Below are 15,050 nucleotides of genomic sequence, written 5' to 3' on the forward strand. Positions count from 1 at the left end.
CCCTAGGGTACTGAAGGAGCTGGCGGATGTGCTGGCCAAACCCCTTTCCATCATCTTCCAACAGTCCTGGAAGACTGGGGAAATCCCACTGGACTGGAGGCTGATGTTGTGCCCATCTACAAAAAGGGCCGCAGGGAGGACCCAGAAAACTCCAGGCCTGTCAGTCTGACCTCAGTGCCAGGGAAAGTCATGGAGCAGGTGATCTTGAGTGCTATCATGAAGCACATGCAAGAGAACCGGGTGATCAGGCCCAGTCAACATGGGTTCACAAAAGGCAGGTCTTGCCAGACTAACCTGATCGCCTTCTATGACAAAGTCACTCGGCTGCTGGATGAGGGAAAGGCTGTGGATGTATCTTCCTGGACTTCAGCAAAGCCTTTGACACAGTTTCTCACAGCATTCTGCTTGAGAAACTGTCAGCCTCTGGCCTGGACAGGCGCACACTCTCCTGGGTGGAAAACTGGTTGGATGGCCGGGCCCAGAGAGTGGTGGTAAATGGTGTGAAATACAGCTGGAGGCCAGTGACAAGTGGGGTTCCCCAGGGCTCAGTGCTGGGTCCAGCCCTGTTCAATGTCTTCATCAATGATCTGGATGAAGGCATCGAGTGCACCCTTAGCAAGTTTGCGGATGACACTAAGCTGGGTGGAAGCGTGGATCTGCTGGAGGGTAGAGAAGCTCTGCAAAGGGATCTGAACAGGCTGGACCGCTGGGCAGAGTCCAATGGCAGGAGGTTTAACAAGGCCAAATGCCGGGTCCTGCACTTGGGGCACAACAACCCTGTGCAGTGCTACAGACTAGGAGAAGTCTGTCTAGAAAGCTGCCTGGAGGAGAGGGACCTGGGTGTGTTGGTTAACAACCGACTGAATATGAGCCAGCAGTGGCTCAGGTGGCCAAGAAGGCCAATGGCATCTTGGCTTGGATCAGAAACGGCGTGACCAGCAGGTCCAGGGAGGCTATCCTCCCTCTGTACTCGGCACTGGTGAGACCGCTCCTCGAATCCTGTGTTCAGTTCTGGGCCCCTCACCATAAGAAGGATGTTGAGGCTCTGGAACGAGTCCAGAGAAGAGCAACAAAGCTGGTGAAGGGGCTGGAGAACAGGCCTTATGAGGAACGGCTGAGAGAGCTGGGGGTGTTTAGCCTGGAGAAGAGGAGGCTGAGGGATGACCTCATTGCTCTCTACAACTACCTGAAAGGAGGTTGTGGAGAGGAGGGTGCTGGCCTCTTCTTCCAAGTGACAGGGGACAGGACAAGAGGGAATGGCTTCAAGCTCCGCCAAGGGAGGTTTAGGCTAGACGTTAGGAAAAAATTCTTTACAGAAAGGGTCATTGGGCACTGGCAGAGGCTGCCCAGGGATGGGGTTGAGTCACCTTCCCTGGAGGTGTTTAAGGCACGGGTGGATGAGGTGCTGAGGGACATGGTTTAGTGATTGATGGGAACGGTTGGACTCGATGATCCGGTGGGTCTCTTCCAACCTGGTTATTCTGTGGTTATTCTGTGAAGGGGCTCCAAGAAATCTGGGGAGGGGCTGTTTACAAAGGCTTATGGTGACAGAACGAGGGGCAATGGGTATCAGCTGGAGAGGGGCAGATTTAGGCTTGATATAAGGAAGAATTTTTTCATCATGAGAGTGGGGAGGCCCTGGCCCAGGTTGCCCAGAGCAGTGGTGGCTGCCCCATCCCTGGAGGTGTTCAAGGCCAGGTTGGATGGGGCTTGGAGCCCCTGATCCAGTGGGAGGTGTCCCTGCCCATGGCGGGGGTGGGACTGGGTGGGCTTTAAGGTCCCTTCCAACGCAAACTACGCTCTGATTCTATGATTTCTCCCTTCGTTGGGCTGCAGGTGTGGAGAACGCTGAACCAGAGCTGTGCAGGGAACGCTCCCCGCTCCCGCCTCACGTCGCAGTTTCCTCTTTGTGGCAAACAGCGGGAGCGCGCGCGGCCCCACCGAGCCGGCACCGAGATAATGGCGGCGACGGGGCGGGGCTGGGACGGGACTCAGCCAATGGGCAGACTGGGGGCGTGGCTTATCCCGGCCGAGCCAATAGAAGGACGGGGAGGGCGGGGCTGAGAGAGGTCTGAACCAATAGCGAGGCGAGGAGGGCGGGGCTGAGGCGGCACTCAGCCAATGGCGCGGCGAGGTGGGCGGGTCAAAAGGAGAGGTGGGCGGGGCTTAGCCTGAGCTGAACCAATGGCGGAGGCGGGCGGATGACATCGCTTGGTGACTGTGATAAGGCAGAGGCTGAGCTAATAGCGGTGTTTGGTGGGCGGGTCTCAGGGAGCGGGGCCGAGGCGGGGCTCAGCCAATGCCGTCGCTCGGTGGGCGGGGCCAAGCCAGATCTCAGCCAATGGCGTTGCTCGGTGGGCGGGTGAAGGCGGGGCTCAGCCAATGGGATCTGTCGGTGGGCGGGGCCAGGGCAGGGCTCAGCCAATGCCATCCCTCGGTGGGCGGGGCCGAGGCGGCCCGGCCATGGCGGGCGGCGCGGAGCGGGGTGAGCGCGGCGGCCGCGGCGGCGATGGGGTTCGGGCGGGCGGGGAGCGCGGGGCAGTCCGGGCCGTGACCCTCTCCCGCAGGCTCCTACAGGTTCCTGGTGCTGCTCTTCAACTGCCTCCTCACCTTCGGGTCCTACTTCTGCTTCGACATCCCCAGCGTCCTGCAGCAGCAGCTCCAGGGGGTGAGCGGGGCCCTGGGCGGTTCTGGGGCCGGGAGCGCGGGGAAGGGGCGAAAGGGAAGGGTTTTCGGCTGCAAGAGGGGAGATTGGGACGAGAGCTTAGGGAGAAATGTTTTGCTGTGAGGGTGGGGAGGCCCTGGATGGGGCTTGGAGCCCCTGGTCCAGTGGGAGGTAGGGACAACCATGGCGGGTGTGGGACTGGATGGACTTCGAGGTCCCTCCTAACCCAGACCATTCAGTGAAATTTGAGAAGATTTAAGATGAAAGTTGTGGGTTTGGGGAGGGCTGTGAGAAGATTTGGGTGAAGAACTGTGGTTTGGGAGCATTTGTAAAGGGATTTGGGGTGAAGGTCACATTATTGGGGCGTTTGTGATGAGATTTGGGGTGACAACCACGTTTGCAGGAATTTGAAGGGGTATGAGGAGATGTAGATGAGGTTGCCCAGAGCAGTGGTGGCTGCCCCATCCCTGGAGGTGTTCAAGGCCAGGCTGGATGGGCCTTGGAGCCCCTGATCCAGTGGGAGGTGTCCCTGCCCATGGCAGGGGGTGGAACTGAATGGGTTTTGAGGTCTTTTCCCACCCAAACCATTCCATGAATCTATGAACTTAACTTCATTTTGAACAGAACGTGTGGGTCTTTATCCATCTGCTGCTGAACCCAGACTCTATGACTTTTGCAGAACTTGACCTGCCCCAATGGAACCCATCAGAACAGCACCGGGCAGAACAGCTCACAGGACTGTGTTGAAGGCTTGGGAATGACGCCGGCACAGTACAACCTGCTGTATGCCGTCTACGCTTGGACGTGAGTCTGTTCTCTCACATCTTTTGTGTGGATGGGGTAGTTTGCTGGTTGCTGCCCAGCAGCAAAGACACAAACGTTTCTGTTGTTTTCTCCTAGAAATGCAGTAGTGGTTATTCTGGCCGGATTCCTGATTGATAAGCTAGGAAATCGCTGTAAGTGCTGAGGATCATTTAATTTATTCTTGTGCTGGAGTGGGATTTCAAGCTGTTCTTCCAGTGCTGATCAGAGGTTCCACCTCAGTGAGATGGCAGGGGGCGGGAGAGGAGGGACAGCTCTGTGTGCAGAGTACACGGCCCTTTGTTGAACAGCTCCTTGAAGGCAACTGAGATGTTGTCATTCTTTCACTGCTGAATTTACACAGCAGGGCAGTAAAAATTCTTTCCTCTGATGCGCCTGTAGCAGGGAATAGCGTTATCTGCTGTCGGTGGGACAAGCTGATAAAGTGGTGCCTGTTCCCTGCTCTGATGCTGCTCTGGTGTGTGCCATAAGCAGCCCTGGCAAACATTGTTGTGCTCTGTCTCTGTTTCACAGGGGTAAACATCTTGCAGATAAGGAGACAGGGCCATGGAGGAGATTGTTCACCCTAGGCCATAGTCTGTAGCGGAGCTTAGAGTCCTCCGTCTGACTTATTCTGCCTCTCTTGCCTTTCACCATGATAATATCATTATTTTGAGGATTCTCAAGTCATTTTATAAAGAGACCAGTCTTTAAAAAGTGAAAATTAAAGTAAACTGATGGTTTGCTGGCCTGTTTTGAGGTTGCTCTTTTGCTTTTGTCCTTATATTGGCATGTCTGTTCAGGGCTGCGTATTTTTTGTCTGTTTCTCCCTAGTTGGTGTCTTTGTTTTTTCTCTTCTGACTGTGCTGGGATCGTCAATCTTTGCTCTAGGCTCACATTTCAAGGGGTCAACGTACCTCCTACCAATGATGTTAACAGGAAGACTGCTCTTTGGCTCTGGGAATGGGTCACTTACGAGTAAGAAATTCACTTTCTTAATTACGCTTCACCACAGGGTTGTGATACGTTTTTATTTTGCCTCCTAGACCCTTGTCATACCAGTCACCTTCACGGGCTCGGCACTGGGAGCCCATGCTGCTAACTGAATGCTGCTCCTTGAAGGGTTGCATGGATTCCACGTGTGCTGAAATGCTTAAAGGTCTTCCCCTCTAACAAGTCTGCCCTTCTCTGAAGGGCGGGGATGGATGTGTGGTCACTCTGCCTTTGGAGATTTTTTGCTTGCCTTATTTGAGGGAGAAGTTTGCCTCCCATGTCCCAGCATGATTTAGAACAGTTTGAAATGACCTGAAGTGTTCTGCCTCCACTTGGGATGCGTGGAGGTCTCTTACCCAGCTCCAGTGATCTGGCCTGAGGGGCTGTGCTTGCTGCTGAGCAGGGCTCACGGCCAAGCCCTTCTGATCAAGTAAGGGATTTTTGTCTTCTCCAAGTTGTGCAGAACCGGATCACAGCCTTCTGGTTCAAGGGGAAGGAACTGGCGCTGGCGTTTGGACTGACTTTGTCTTTCTCCCGACTTGGGAGTGTCCTTAACTTCTTCTTCACCCAGCAGTTCGAGGCAAAGTTTGGAATACAGTGGACACTCTGGGGAGGTGAGTTTCCTTGGTACTTTGGCCTTTCGTTTTCTAGACCCGAGGTGTACCTGGTTTGTCTCGTTATGAAAAGTGCCTGAAAGAGACAGGGAAGTTAGCAGGAGGAAGCACATTATTTTTCAGTTGTTTCTGTTTTCTATATGCCACGGAGCAGGATTTTCTTCATCGATGTGTGAAATCCCTTGTAAAGCTGCAGTCAGCCTGGTGGTTCTGCCTGTAGGTTTGAGATACTTTCATGTCTGCAGTCACAGGTCGTCAGCGCTTGATGTAGGTCTGCTCCCATGGAATGGAACCCACAGAGTGAAACACCAGAGGACATCAGCATGTTTGTTCTTCTGTGTTATAGCTAGTGGAACACGCTGGCTCTGGAGCGGGCTCTGCACTGTTCCTGGGGCCTCAGGAGCTTAGGGACAAAGGGGTCAAAGACTTTGACCGGCTGGTTAGAGGTGAATGGTCCTGCTGTGTGGCTGCAGGAGGGAAGGCTGTTAATGTTCAGAGAAGCTCAGAGTAGAAAGCACAGAGAATTCTGCAGGTTTCACGCAGTTGGTTTTGCCATTCAGTTGTTTCCACGCTGCAGAATTTCTCACACCTCCTGTCTCTTCCAGGTACTCTGCTGTGCGTGCTTGGTTTCATCTCAGCCCTCGCAGTCAGTGTTCTAGATAAAGTGGGCATGAAGCAGCTGGGCTTGGATGGGGTTATTCAGCAGGAATCCAAACAAGTGGTAAGTACTGCACAGGCAGCTTTTCCATCTCAGTCTGGAACGCCTGGCGTGGGGCAGGTTGTGCCGTGCAGGAAGCAGCAGCGAGAGCTGGGCCTGGCCAGGAGAGGGCATTAACACCGCTCGGTTCCATCTCCAAGAGCTGCTCTCCAGGCACACCTGGAGATGCTGCATCTGCAAGCGCCCACCTCTGCGTTGTCTGCCTGGAGCCTGAGTATGTGCAGCTGTCCGGAGAGCTGTGCTAGGGCTGCAGACAGCCGTGCTTTTCTGAGACAGCCGCTTCTGTGCTGTAGGAGGCTCAGGGGGAGGATTTTGTGCATAAAACTTGATAGCAGCCTGCCTCTGGAACTGCTTTCTGGTTCACAGGGTCTGTGGCACCAAACAGCTAATCTGAGCTGTCTTTGCAAGCCCTTGTGTTCCGTTCCTCCTTGTGTCCTTCTGTTTAGGAGCAAACATCACAAGCAATAGGTTGCAATTTTTATCACACTTGCATCTATTGACAGCATCCCTCTCCTGTCATTGTTCTTCCTGGGCCGGTATGGCATCTTCCCACTGGGTTTCACTCAAGGTTTTGCAGTCGGCTCTTAGCAGAGCCTGTTCAGAATAGTGTCTTGCACCTGTAACGACGTGAAAATAAGAAGGCAGCGTTTTTGTGTTTCTTTACTGCAGTGTTAAAGAAAGGCTCCTTGGAGTCAGCACATGCCAAATTTTGCTCAGATACAGCAGTTGCCTTTCAACCTCTTTTACCTGCTGTCATTTTTTTTTTTTTTTGGTGACTTTCAATGGTTGGCAGAAAGCGACATCAGTGCGAAGCTGGAGACTGTTTCTTGGTGAGTGAGGGCGCATCTTATCTTTGCAGAGGATCCAGGACATCCGGCGACTTCCCCTTCGCTACTGGCTCCTGGTCCTCACCATCATGTTCTTCTACAACGGAATCTTCCCCTTCGTGGCAGACGCCAGGTACTGCTCTGCGGCTGTCATCCCGGTGACTGATACGAGGCTGTCGAGCCTTGTTTTCAGCTGACTGGGAAACGTGGGGGTAATTGTGCTTGTTCCTTCTACTCATGGAACACAGAGAAACAGGTCTTTAACCCCTAGGTAAAGAAAGGAGGGGTTCTTTGACCTTTCTTCCCCTTCCACGCTAAGAAAGGCTTCTGAGGGAAAGCAAGAATAACTTAAAGGGAAACAATTCATCCAATATTTAAAACTTGGAACACTGACAGAAGAAGATCAGAAGGGTTTGGAAGAAGGAAAAGAAATACTTTATTTAAAAAATACCCTATAGATGCTTCTCTGTTGTGATGGCTGAATAACTCGGCCATCTTCTGAGCTGGGTGGGGTGTTTGCTACACAGGCTCAGGGCATTTCTGCCCTGCAGGTCCTGCATGTCTGCAGCCTTGGGAAAAAGCTCAGCTTGCATCAGCCTGGGGTTGTAAGTGAGGGAGCCTTTGCCTCCCGGTGCAGAGCTTGCAGGAGTAACCTCTTATTGAGAAAGTAAAGACCTTCCAGATGGCAGGGGTTGTTGAGGCCTTGATCATAGAATCATAAAATCACCAGGTTGGAAAAGACCCATTGGATCATCGAGGTGCTGAGGGACGTGGTTTAGTGTTTGATAGGAATGGTTGGACTCAATGATCCGGTGGGTCTTTTCCAACCTGGTGATTCTATGATTCTGTGATCATCGAGTCCAACCATTCCCATCAATCACTAAACCATGTCCCTCAGCACCTCGTCCACCCGTCCCTTAAACCCTTCCAGGGAAGGTGACTCAACCCCACCCCTGGGCAGCCTCTGCCAGTGCCCAATGACCCTTTCCGTGAAAAATTTTTTCCTAATGTTCAGCCTGAATCTCCCCTGGTGGAGCTTGAGGCCATTCCCTCTCATCCTGTCCCTGTCCCTTGGGAGAAGAGCCCAGCTCCCTCCTCTCCACAACCTCCTTCCAGGTAGTTGGAGAGAGCAATGAGGTCTCCCCTCAGCCTCCTCTTCTCCAGGCTAAACACCCCCAGCTCTCTCAGCCGTTCCTCATAAGGCCTGTTCTCCAGCCCCTTTACCAGCTTCATTGCTCTTCTCTGGACTCACTCCAGAGCCTCAACATCCTTCTTGTGGCGAGGGGCCCAGAACTGAACTGATGAGATGGGCTTTCTCTCAGCTGCCCTCCATTCTAACTCGAAGCAGTCTCTGGTGGCCGTACACAATCCTCAGTTCTGCCTCCCTGCAGAAATGGTTTCACACTTTCTGTGCAGCAAAAGTTCAGGCACCCAGAGTCCTGTTTCCTGCGTCTTTTCTGGCAAAAAGTGCTGTGCTGCTTCCCAGTTGGAAAAGTACCAGTCTTGAGGCGGCTGCTCTGCAGCGAATTCTGTGGCAGTGAGTCTCCTGTGAGCAGTGTCTTGTTCCATACTTTGACAGCACAGGCTATAAAAGCTCGTTATTACTAATGGTAAGTAGCCACACAAGTAGCCACACTAGGCTGAAGTAGCTCCACGACCTCTAAATAAACTGGTCCTTTGAAGCTGCTGTGACTTTTAAATTCTGAGCAGAGTCAGAGAAGGTTTTAACGCCATCGTTGCCCTCACAAAGTTGAAGGGCTGACTTCTGACAGCGACAACAGAACTTAAGTGTGTGTGTTTCTGCTTTAACCAGAAGTCTCCTTAAAGATGCCAAGGGGGAATTCAGAGTACTTCTAAAGCACAGGCCTTCCATTTAAGCACTGATCTTTGTTACTAGATCATTTTAAAGTAAAGTATTTTTCTTACCTCTTGGACTGATGGTGCTTTTTGCCTCTTCTAAGGGGATGTAACCCCCACCCCCACCGTATGCTTTGGGTGGGCGATGGCGATGGCCACACACAGGCTGTGCAGACGTAACCGAACACACGCTGCAGTTTTACTTACTCTGCGCTGCAGAAGCGTTTTGCAAGTGGCCATTTAGGCTACCAGCTTCTCTGTGGTGGGCACCAGTTAAACAGAAAACAAAGCAACAAAGGCTTTGCCCTACAAACCAGATGGAATCAAACTTGTTTACAAACCCTCTCATTTAAAACCTTCCCATCCATGTGTTTGCACTCAGACTTAACTTTCTGTCAAAACAACTAGAATCCTAATTATGTAACTTACCCCCCCTTCATTTTATTTTTAGCAAGTTTATCCAGGATAAATATTCCGGTTACAGTCAGCAGGCGGCTGCTTACATTGCTGGGGCCGTGTACGACAGCTCCCTCGTCCTCTCGGCAGCCGCTGGCATATTAATTGTGAGTACCTGCCCCAGAAGTGCTCATTCATAACCATTTCCTAGTGTTTCAAAATGTCTTTCTTACAATCCCCCAGAATTTAGCTACTTGCTGCTGAACAAACAGTCCTTTGATTCCTTGCAAACCGCAAGATGCACTTTAATCTGAATTAAATTACAAGAGGTAAAGTTAACCTGGATTTCCCTGTCCCTTGATTGTGCTGTAGCATGAAGCGATGGCACACGGCTTTGTGTTTTGAGAAGCCCGAGGCTGGAACAGAAAGGATCAGGATAAGCTTTGCAAATAGATGGGAAAGAACAACCTGCATGTAATTGGTCCCTGGCTTGACAAACGCTTCCTTTCCTTGTTTCCACAACTGTCAGGCCATATTGGTGTGGTTTTCCTCCCTCTCTTGAAGCCGCGTCCGGTGAATGCTGGACAGCCTCTTGCTGACAGCTTCGGTCTCGGCTCAGGAGCGGACAAGCAGAACTCCTGGCTGGTGGGCTGCAGAATCCAGTTAGGGAATGGCTTTACTGCTGCTCCTGCAGCTCGCCCTGCGTAGCTGGTCACGTTGCTGGGGTCCTTGAGAAGCACAGATCCCTTTTAAGAGGCCACCTGCTTGTTTCCCACCCCAGGACTACGTTGGACTGCGAGGCGTCTTTGCTGTTGGCTGTGCTGCTCTGACCCTGCCGGTCTTTGCTCTCCTGGCGTTTACATTTGTTCCGCCGCTGGTCTCCACCGTCTGGCTGGGTGTCACCTACTCCTTTGCTGCTGTAAGTTCCCCACCGGCTGCTGGAGCCGAGTGGTTTGTGGCTGGGCCCCTTCTTGTCCCAAATGGCTGCCCCGCGTCCTGAGGAGCCGGTTTAGCAGCCACAGTTTGAAGTCACTGGCTCCCCAGTCCCGAGGGATTTGGTTATGAACAAATAACCCCAGAAAATCTGTATGGAGCAAAATGCAGAGCAGGGCACCAGTTGATAGCGTGATCTGTTCTTTTCTTAGTGCTTTTTTTTACCTTGAATGTAACATCCGAGTCTCCTTTGAATCTTAGGACCTAAATCATCAGGTTTCGCTCCTCTTGAGAAATCTCAAGTCAGGTTATTCCAGTTTCCATACCTCGTGTTGTCTCAAGCTGCTCGAGGAGGACAAGGTGCAGTCGAGTCAGCCAGCAGGCCAGGCAGGATACATTCTAGGGGTTTTTAAGAGAAAGCGTAACTATTTATTCAGTGGGAATAATGCCTTTTTAAACTAGTGACCCTTTAAACACCTTTAAACACCTAAAAAGGCTTTGCATTAACACTTTTCCTCTTGACCACCTTCAGGCTAGCATGTGGCCATCCATACCCCTTGTGGTCCCCCGGGCAACTCTCGGGACAGCGATGGGGCTCGCAACTTCCATGCAGATGGTCGGAGTTGGCCTTTCGAACCTCATTGTCGGACGCATTCTAGGAACGACGTCCAGGTGAGGTGTTTCTTTTTTCCCAGCAGGGATGTCACCAGTGCTGTAGTGGAGTGATGTGAATGGCAATCGGTGTCTTTGCACCCTGATGCTGCACGGAACTTAAGTACCTTCAAGTGATGGGGTGTTCTGTTCTGTTTTGGCCTTTCCTAGTGAGCTGAAGATCCCGCTGTGGCGCTGGCAACAGATGATGATCTTCATGTTGGCAAATATTATTGCATGTGTCGTTGCCTCCGTGACCCTCAATGTTGTGGACGAGAAACAGGTAAGTGTGATAAAAGTGGAGAAGAGCCTGCATCGCTGAGTTCCTTTTACTGACCAAATGCCGGGTCCTGCACTTGGGGCACAAAAACCCTGAGCAGCTCCAGACTAGGAGAAGTCTGGCTGGAAAGCTGCCTGGAGGAGAAGGACCTGGGCGTGTTGGTTGACAGCGACTGAACATGAGCCAGCAGTGGCCCAGGTGGCCAAGAAGGCCAATGGCATCTTGGCTTGGATCAGAAACGGTGTGACCAGCAGGTCCAGGGAGGTTCTTCTCCCTCTGTACTCGGCACTGGTGAGACCGCTCCTCGAATCCTGTGTTCAGTTCTGGGCCCCTCACCACAAGAAGGATGTTGAGACTCTGGAGTGAGTCCAGAGAAGAGCAACAAAGCTGATGAAGGGGCTGGAGAACAGGCCTTATGAGGAACGGCTGAGAGAGCTGGGGGTGTTTAGCCTGGAGAAGAGGAGGCTGAGGGGAGACCTCATTGCTCTCTCCAACTACCTGAAAGGAGGTTGTGGAGAGGAGGGAGCTGGGCTCTTCTCCCAAGTGACAGGGGACAGGACGAGAGAGAATGGCCTCAAGCTCCACCAGGGGAGATTCAAGCTGGACATTAGGAAAAAATTTTTCACAGAAAGGGTCATTGGGCACTGGCAGAGGCTGCCCAAGGAGGGGGTTGAGTCACCTTCCCTGGAGGGGTTTAAAGGATGGGTGGACGAGGTGCTGAGGGACATGGTTTAGTGATTGATGGGAATGGTTGGATGCAATGATCCGATGGGTCTTTTCCAACCTGGTGATTCTATGATTCTACGATGCGAGAGCTGTCAGACGGGCAGCTCACTCCCTCAGCATAAGATCAGGACTGCGTGAAGAAAGGACTTTCTGCCAGAGTACTGGGGGTTGTATTTCTTTGTGAGGTGAGGGAGCAGGACGCAGCTGTAGCTGCGTTTGCGCAGAAGGAACTTGCTGTCAGTGATTGCTGCTTTGAATTTCTAGGGTGGGATACTGAACAGAACAAGAAAGGGAGCACCTGTGGAGCAGGCCAGCAACCCCACGGACACAGCACCGCTCCTTGATGATGGCGCAGGGAACGAGGGCTCTGCCAGCTGAGCCTTTGCAGCAAGAGCAGTGACGGCTGCCAGGCACCACACTCATCATTTCTGTTGAAAAGTGGAGTTTTAGGCTGTGTATTTTAAACATCTTTAAGGGGAATCTTGAAGGGAATTATTTACAGAAAGGGGATGTTTCCACCATCTTGTGCCTGGTGGACAAGCAAAATGTTTCTCAGGCATTCTCCAACATACAGCAACCTGCATGGGGCACTTAAACTACTGGGGCACTACTGTCCGAGAAGCTATCCTGGCTGAAGCTTGTTCCTAAGCCACTAGAGAGCTGCTTTTCACTCCTGCATCAGAGCTGCTTCCCCGAGGTGTGTCAGCCTGGCCTGCAGCACAAGGAACCCGTCCCTCAGCACTCGCTCACCCACACACCGCAGCAGCCCTGCTGTTTGCTGCTCTAGATTAGCAGGTATCTCTCACAAATTACATACCCAGGCGAGTAACACCATCGTTATTCTTTATGCAGGAGCTGGAATTAATCAAATTGATTATCTTTTTCAGACAAGCCTAACTTAATTGCTTAGGACATTACTAGAAATGCTTCCCTAAGCTGTGCCTGTTCATTTGCCTTCTAAAGTGTAGGCTTTGAGCTGCAACTGTCCTTTAAACCAGGGTGCTCTCAGTCATGAACGCTAGAGGCTTGTTTTACTTGGCCCAGCCAGCCTTTTCACTATGCAAAATGCTTGCAAACACAGAGATGTTTGTGAAAGCACAAAGGATTCCTTAAATATGAAGTAAACTTGTAACATAGCCAAGTACAAGGATGCTGGAATGAATGACTTCAGTAATTATTACAGATCCTTAAGTGAAAGTGGCTCTGTTCTAGTTGCATTTATTAACAGACAAAGCAATTTAGGCACTGTCAGCATCCAGCAAGATCACATTTTAAGATGTCACAGAAGACAAATCCACCCATCAAAGCAAAGTTGTCTTAAACTGATTCACTGAAGAGAGTGTGTTTAGAGAGCAAAGTCTTCTAAGTTTTAATTACACTGTGAATTCATTTCACATCACAGACAATTAAAGGATTTCCCTGTTGGAGTCTTGTGCAGCAGAAATTAGGCGGGGCTAGGTGGTGAGAAGGCACAGAACTGCGAAATCACAGACTCCTTGAGTTTGGTGGTGATCTACTGAGCTGATCGGCTCCCCCACCCCCTGCTTGAGCATCTCCACAGATGGAGGCTCTACAGCCTCTCTGGGCTCCTGTACTGGTGTTTGACCACCCTCACAGGGAGAAAGCACTTCGTTGTGTTCAGGTGGAATAGTGTGTGCCCCATGCTTCTTGTCCTCACTCCTGCCCAGCAAGTACCTAAATGCCCTGGTGACATCTCCCCACACCAGCCCTTCTCCAGGCTGAAGAGCCGCAGCTCTCAGCCTCTCCTCCCAAAGATCTCCCATGTCCCTTTGCCACCTTTTTTGTCATCCCTGCCCTCCCTGCCCAAGTTGCATCCCTTGTACCGTCCCTTGTACTGGAGAGCCCCGCACAGGACTCTGTGCGCAATGTGTGCCCTTAGCTGCACATCTGACTCCTCCAGGCTGGGCTGGAAGCTCCCCCTCAGCCTCCAGCCGCTATTCCATGTGGGGAGCCTGCAGCTGCATTTTTTTGTACTGGAAAAAGCCCCTGGTCAATTTCCTGATGGGATTACGGAAGCCCCCGTGTGGCAGCACTACATACTGGGGGAGGGGCGGGCAGAGCTTGTGCATAGAAGGATCTGTTCAACAGAGCGGATTTTCTGTGTTAGTGCTCCCCCCGTCTGGCTTAAAAGCAGCAGCTTCAGCCTGGCAGGCAGGAAAGCATCAGCTTTCGTGGTGTTCACGCCAGCGGGTGCTGCAGCTGAACTTGGTGGGGCCAGTTCTGTAACGAGTGCCAGGACACTCACTGCAAGTCCTGTACTTCGTTCTCCACGGGAGAAGCTCAAAAGGCAGCCATTCCTCTTTGCCATCCCATAGTCTACTTGCACATTGCCAGCAAGGAAGCTTTACTTTTGTTTTGAAGGAGAGTTGCGGCACTCTCCTTAAAGTCTGACACTGGCTAACAAGGCTCCTGCCGGTGCAGCCACAGAATCCTCTGCTGGGTCTCACAGGGAAGCCCTCCAGCGCCTTTCCTTCGCTCCCACTCCGAGGAGAAGGGTTGGGGGCTACAGCAGCTTTGCAGATACCTTTGTCTGAAGGTCCCTGTCCGTGCTTTTAAGAGCCTTTTCACATAATCTGAAGGTGTGGGGAGATGCTGCTAACCTCTGTGTCTTTTGTGCGGTGGCATCTTTAGGGTGGGATGATTCCACCAGAACCTCCTATAGGCTCTGAAAAGGCTACTGGTGCCTTCCAGCTTGGATTAATAATGGTTGAAGCTGATGTAACACCAGCAAGGAGGCAGAGAATGAGCCTTCCTTCCTCAGTACCTGCTCATCTCCCCAAGCACCACAGCCTCCCCTAAGTCCCATTTAGCTGCCTCTGACATCAACGACTCCACCTTCGCTCTGCCTGCCTTCCCGATTCTCACCCACAGCGGAGATGCCAGCGCTCGCTTCTGAGCAGGTTTTATGAAGTAACTGAATGACGCTCTGCTTTGTTCGAGCTTGTTGTGGAAAGGAACATGTGTCGCCCACAGATGCCGCCGTGCTGGAAGGAGCGGGAAGCAGCAAGCGGCTGGTTGTGTCTATTTTTTGCAGCGTTGCACCAATCGTGTTACAGTAACCAAACCCCAAGCCTCGGGCGCCCTGGAGGGGGTAAGCTCCTTCCAACAGCATCCCTTGGCAGAGCCTTCCTCTTGCTCAGACACAGCCGATTGCAACGCTTAAAACATAAACAGTGAAACGTGAAAGCAGCTTCAGATTAGGCAGCTCATACCTCGGTGGCTTTTGTTTAGCTGGTCGCTCTCCCAGCAGCCAGAATGTTCAACCCTTCCCCAGGGCGGAGCACACGCTTCTCTTGCCGCTGGGAGGCGGCAGGGGAGGAAGATCTGTCGCCTTTATGGAGGAACAGGCACAACACCCCGAGGCAGCACAGGGCTGCACAGCCTCTGTTTGAAGTGTATCTGCGTGCTGGAGGGAGGAAGAGTCCTGGGGTCAGTGACCAGAGCTGGCAGCGGCTGACGGGGAAGGCAAATCGCTGTGTAACCAGCACTTTGAGCTGCTCGAGGAGGAGAAAGTGGCCCCATTAGCAATATAAGGAGTTGCAGCTTGAAAGAGAGGGAAAGGGCAGGT

The 15,050-nt window shown here is 52.1% G+C and overlaps 1 protein-coding gene across 2 annotated transcripts; it reads left to right on the plus strand.

The window, feature by feature from the left end:
- The first annotated feature begins 2,456 nt into the window (after positions 1 to 2,456).
- LOC138727582 (lysosomal dipeptide transporter MFSD1-like) lies at positions 2,457 to 14,663 on the plus strand. Of its 2 annotated transcripts, XM_069870169.1 has the most exons (13): positions 2,457 to 2,485; positions 2,568 to 2,668; positions 3,345 to 3,469; positions 3,566 to 3,621; positions 4,301 to 4,444; positions 4,915 to 5,073; positions 5,679 to 5,794; positions 6,651 to 6,751; positions 8,927 to 9,038; positions 9,653 to 9,790; positions 10,337 to 10,476; positions 10,627 to 10,738; positions 11,726 to 12,885. In XM_069870169.1, exons 1-13 carry the CDS (start codon positions 2,464 to 2,466, stop codon positions 11,837 to 11,839), a joined length of 1,440 nt encoding a protein of 479 aa, XP_069726270.1. In that variant the 5' UTR covers positions 2,457 to 2,463; the 3' UTR covers positions 11,840 to 12,885. The 2 variants fall into 2 exon arrangements, with proteins under 2 accessions (XP_069726270.1, XP_069726271.1); XM_069870170.1 differs by lacking the exons at positions 2,457 to 2,485; positions 11,726 to 12,885 and adding an exon at positions 14,423 to 14,663 and having other exon boundaries at positions 2,533 to 2,668; positions 3,327 to 3,469.
- The last annotated feature ends 387 nt before the right edge of the window (positions 14,664 to 15,050 follow it).

The sequence above is a fragment of the Phaenicophaeus curvirostris genome, chromosome 16 (genome assembly GCF_032191515.1).
Source record: "Phaenicophaeus curvirostris isolate KB17595 chromosome 16, BPBGC_Pcur_1.0, whole genome shotgun sequence".
Taxonomy (NCBI): Eukaryota; Metazoa; Chordata; class Aves; order Cuculiformes; family Cuculidae; genus Phaenicophaeus; species Phaenicophaeus curvirostris.

What these genes read in the sequence shown, in the direction of transcription:
- LOC138727582 (XM_069870169.1), top strand. Translation starts at nt 2,464, where the DNA reads ATGGCGGGCGGCGCGGAGCGGG. An exon ending in CCCTTCGTGGCAGACGCCAG is followed by an intron (nt 6,752 to 8,926) that starts GTACTGCTCTGC and finishes TTTTATTTTTAG; the next exon opens with CAAGTTTATCCAGGATAAAT. An exon ending in TCACCTACTCCTTTGCTGCT is followed by an intron (nt 9,791 to 10,336) that starts GTAAGTTCCCCA and finishes GACCACCTTCAG; the next exon opens with GCTAGCATGTGGCCATCCAT.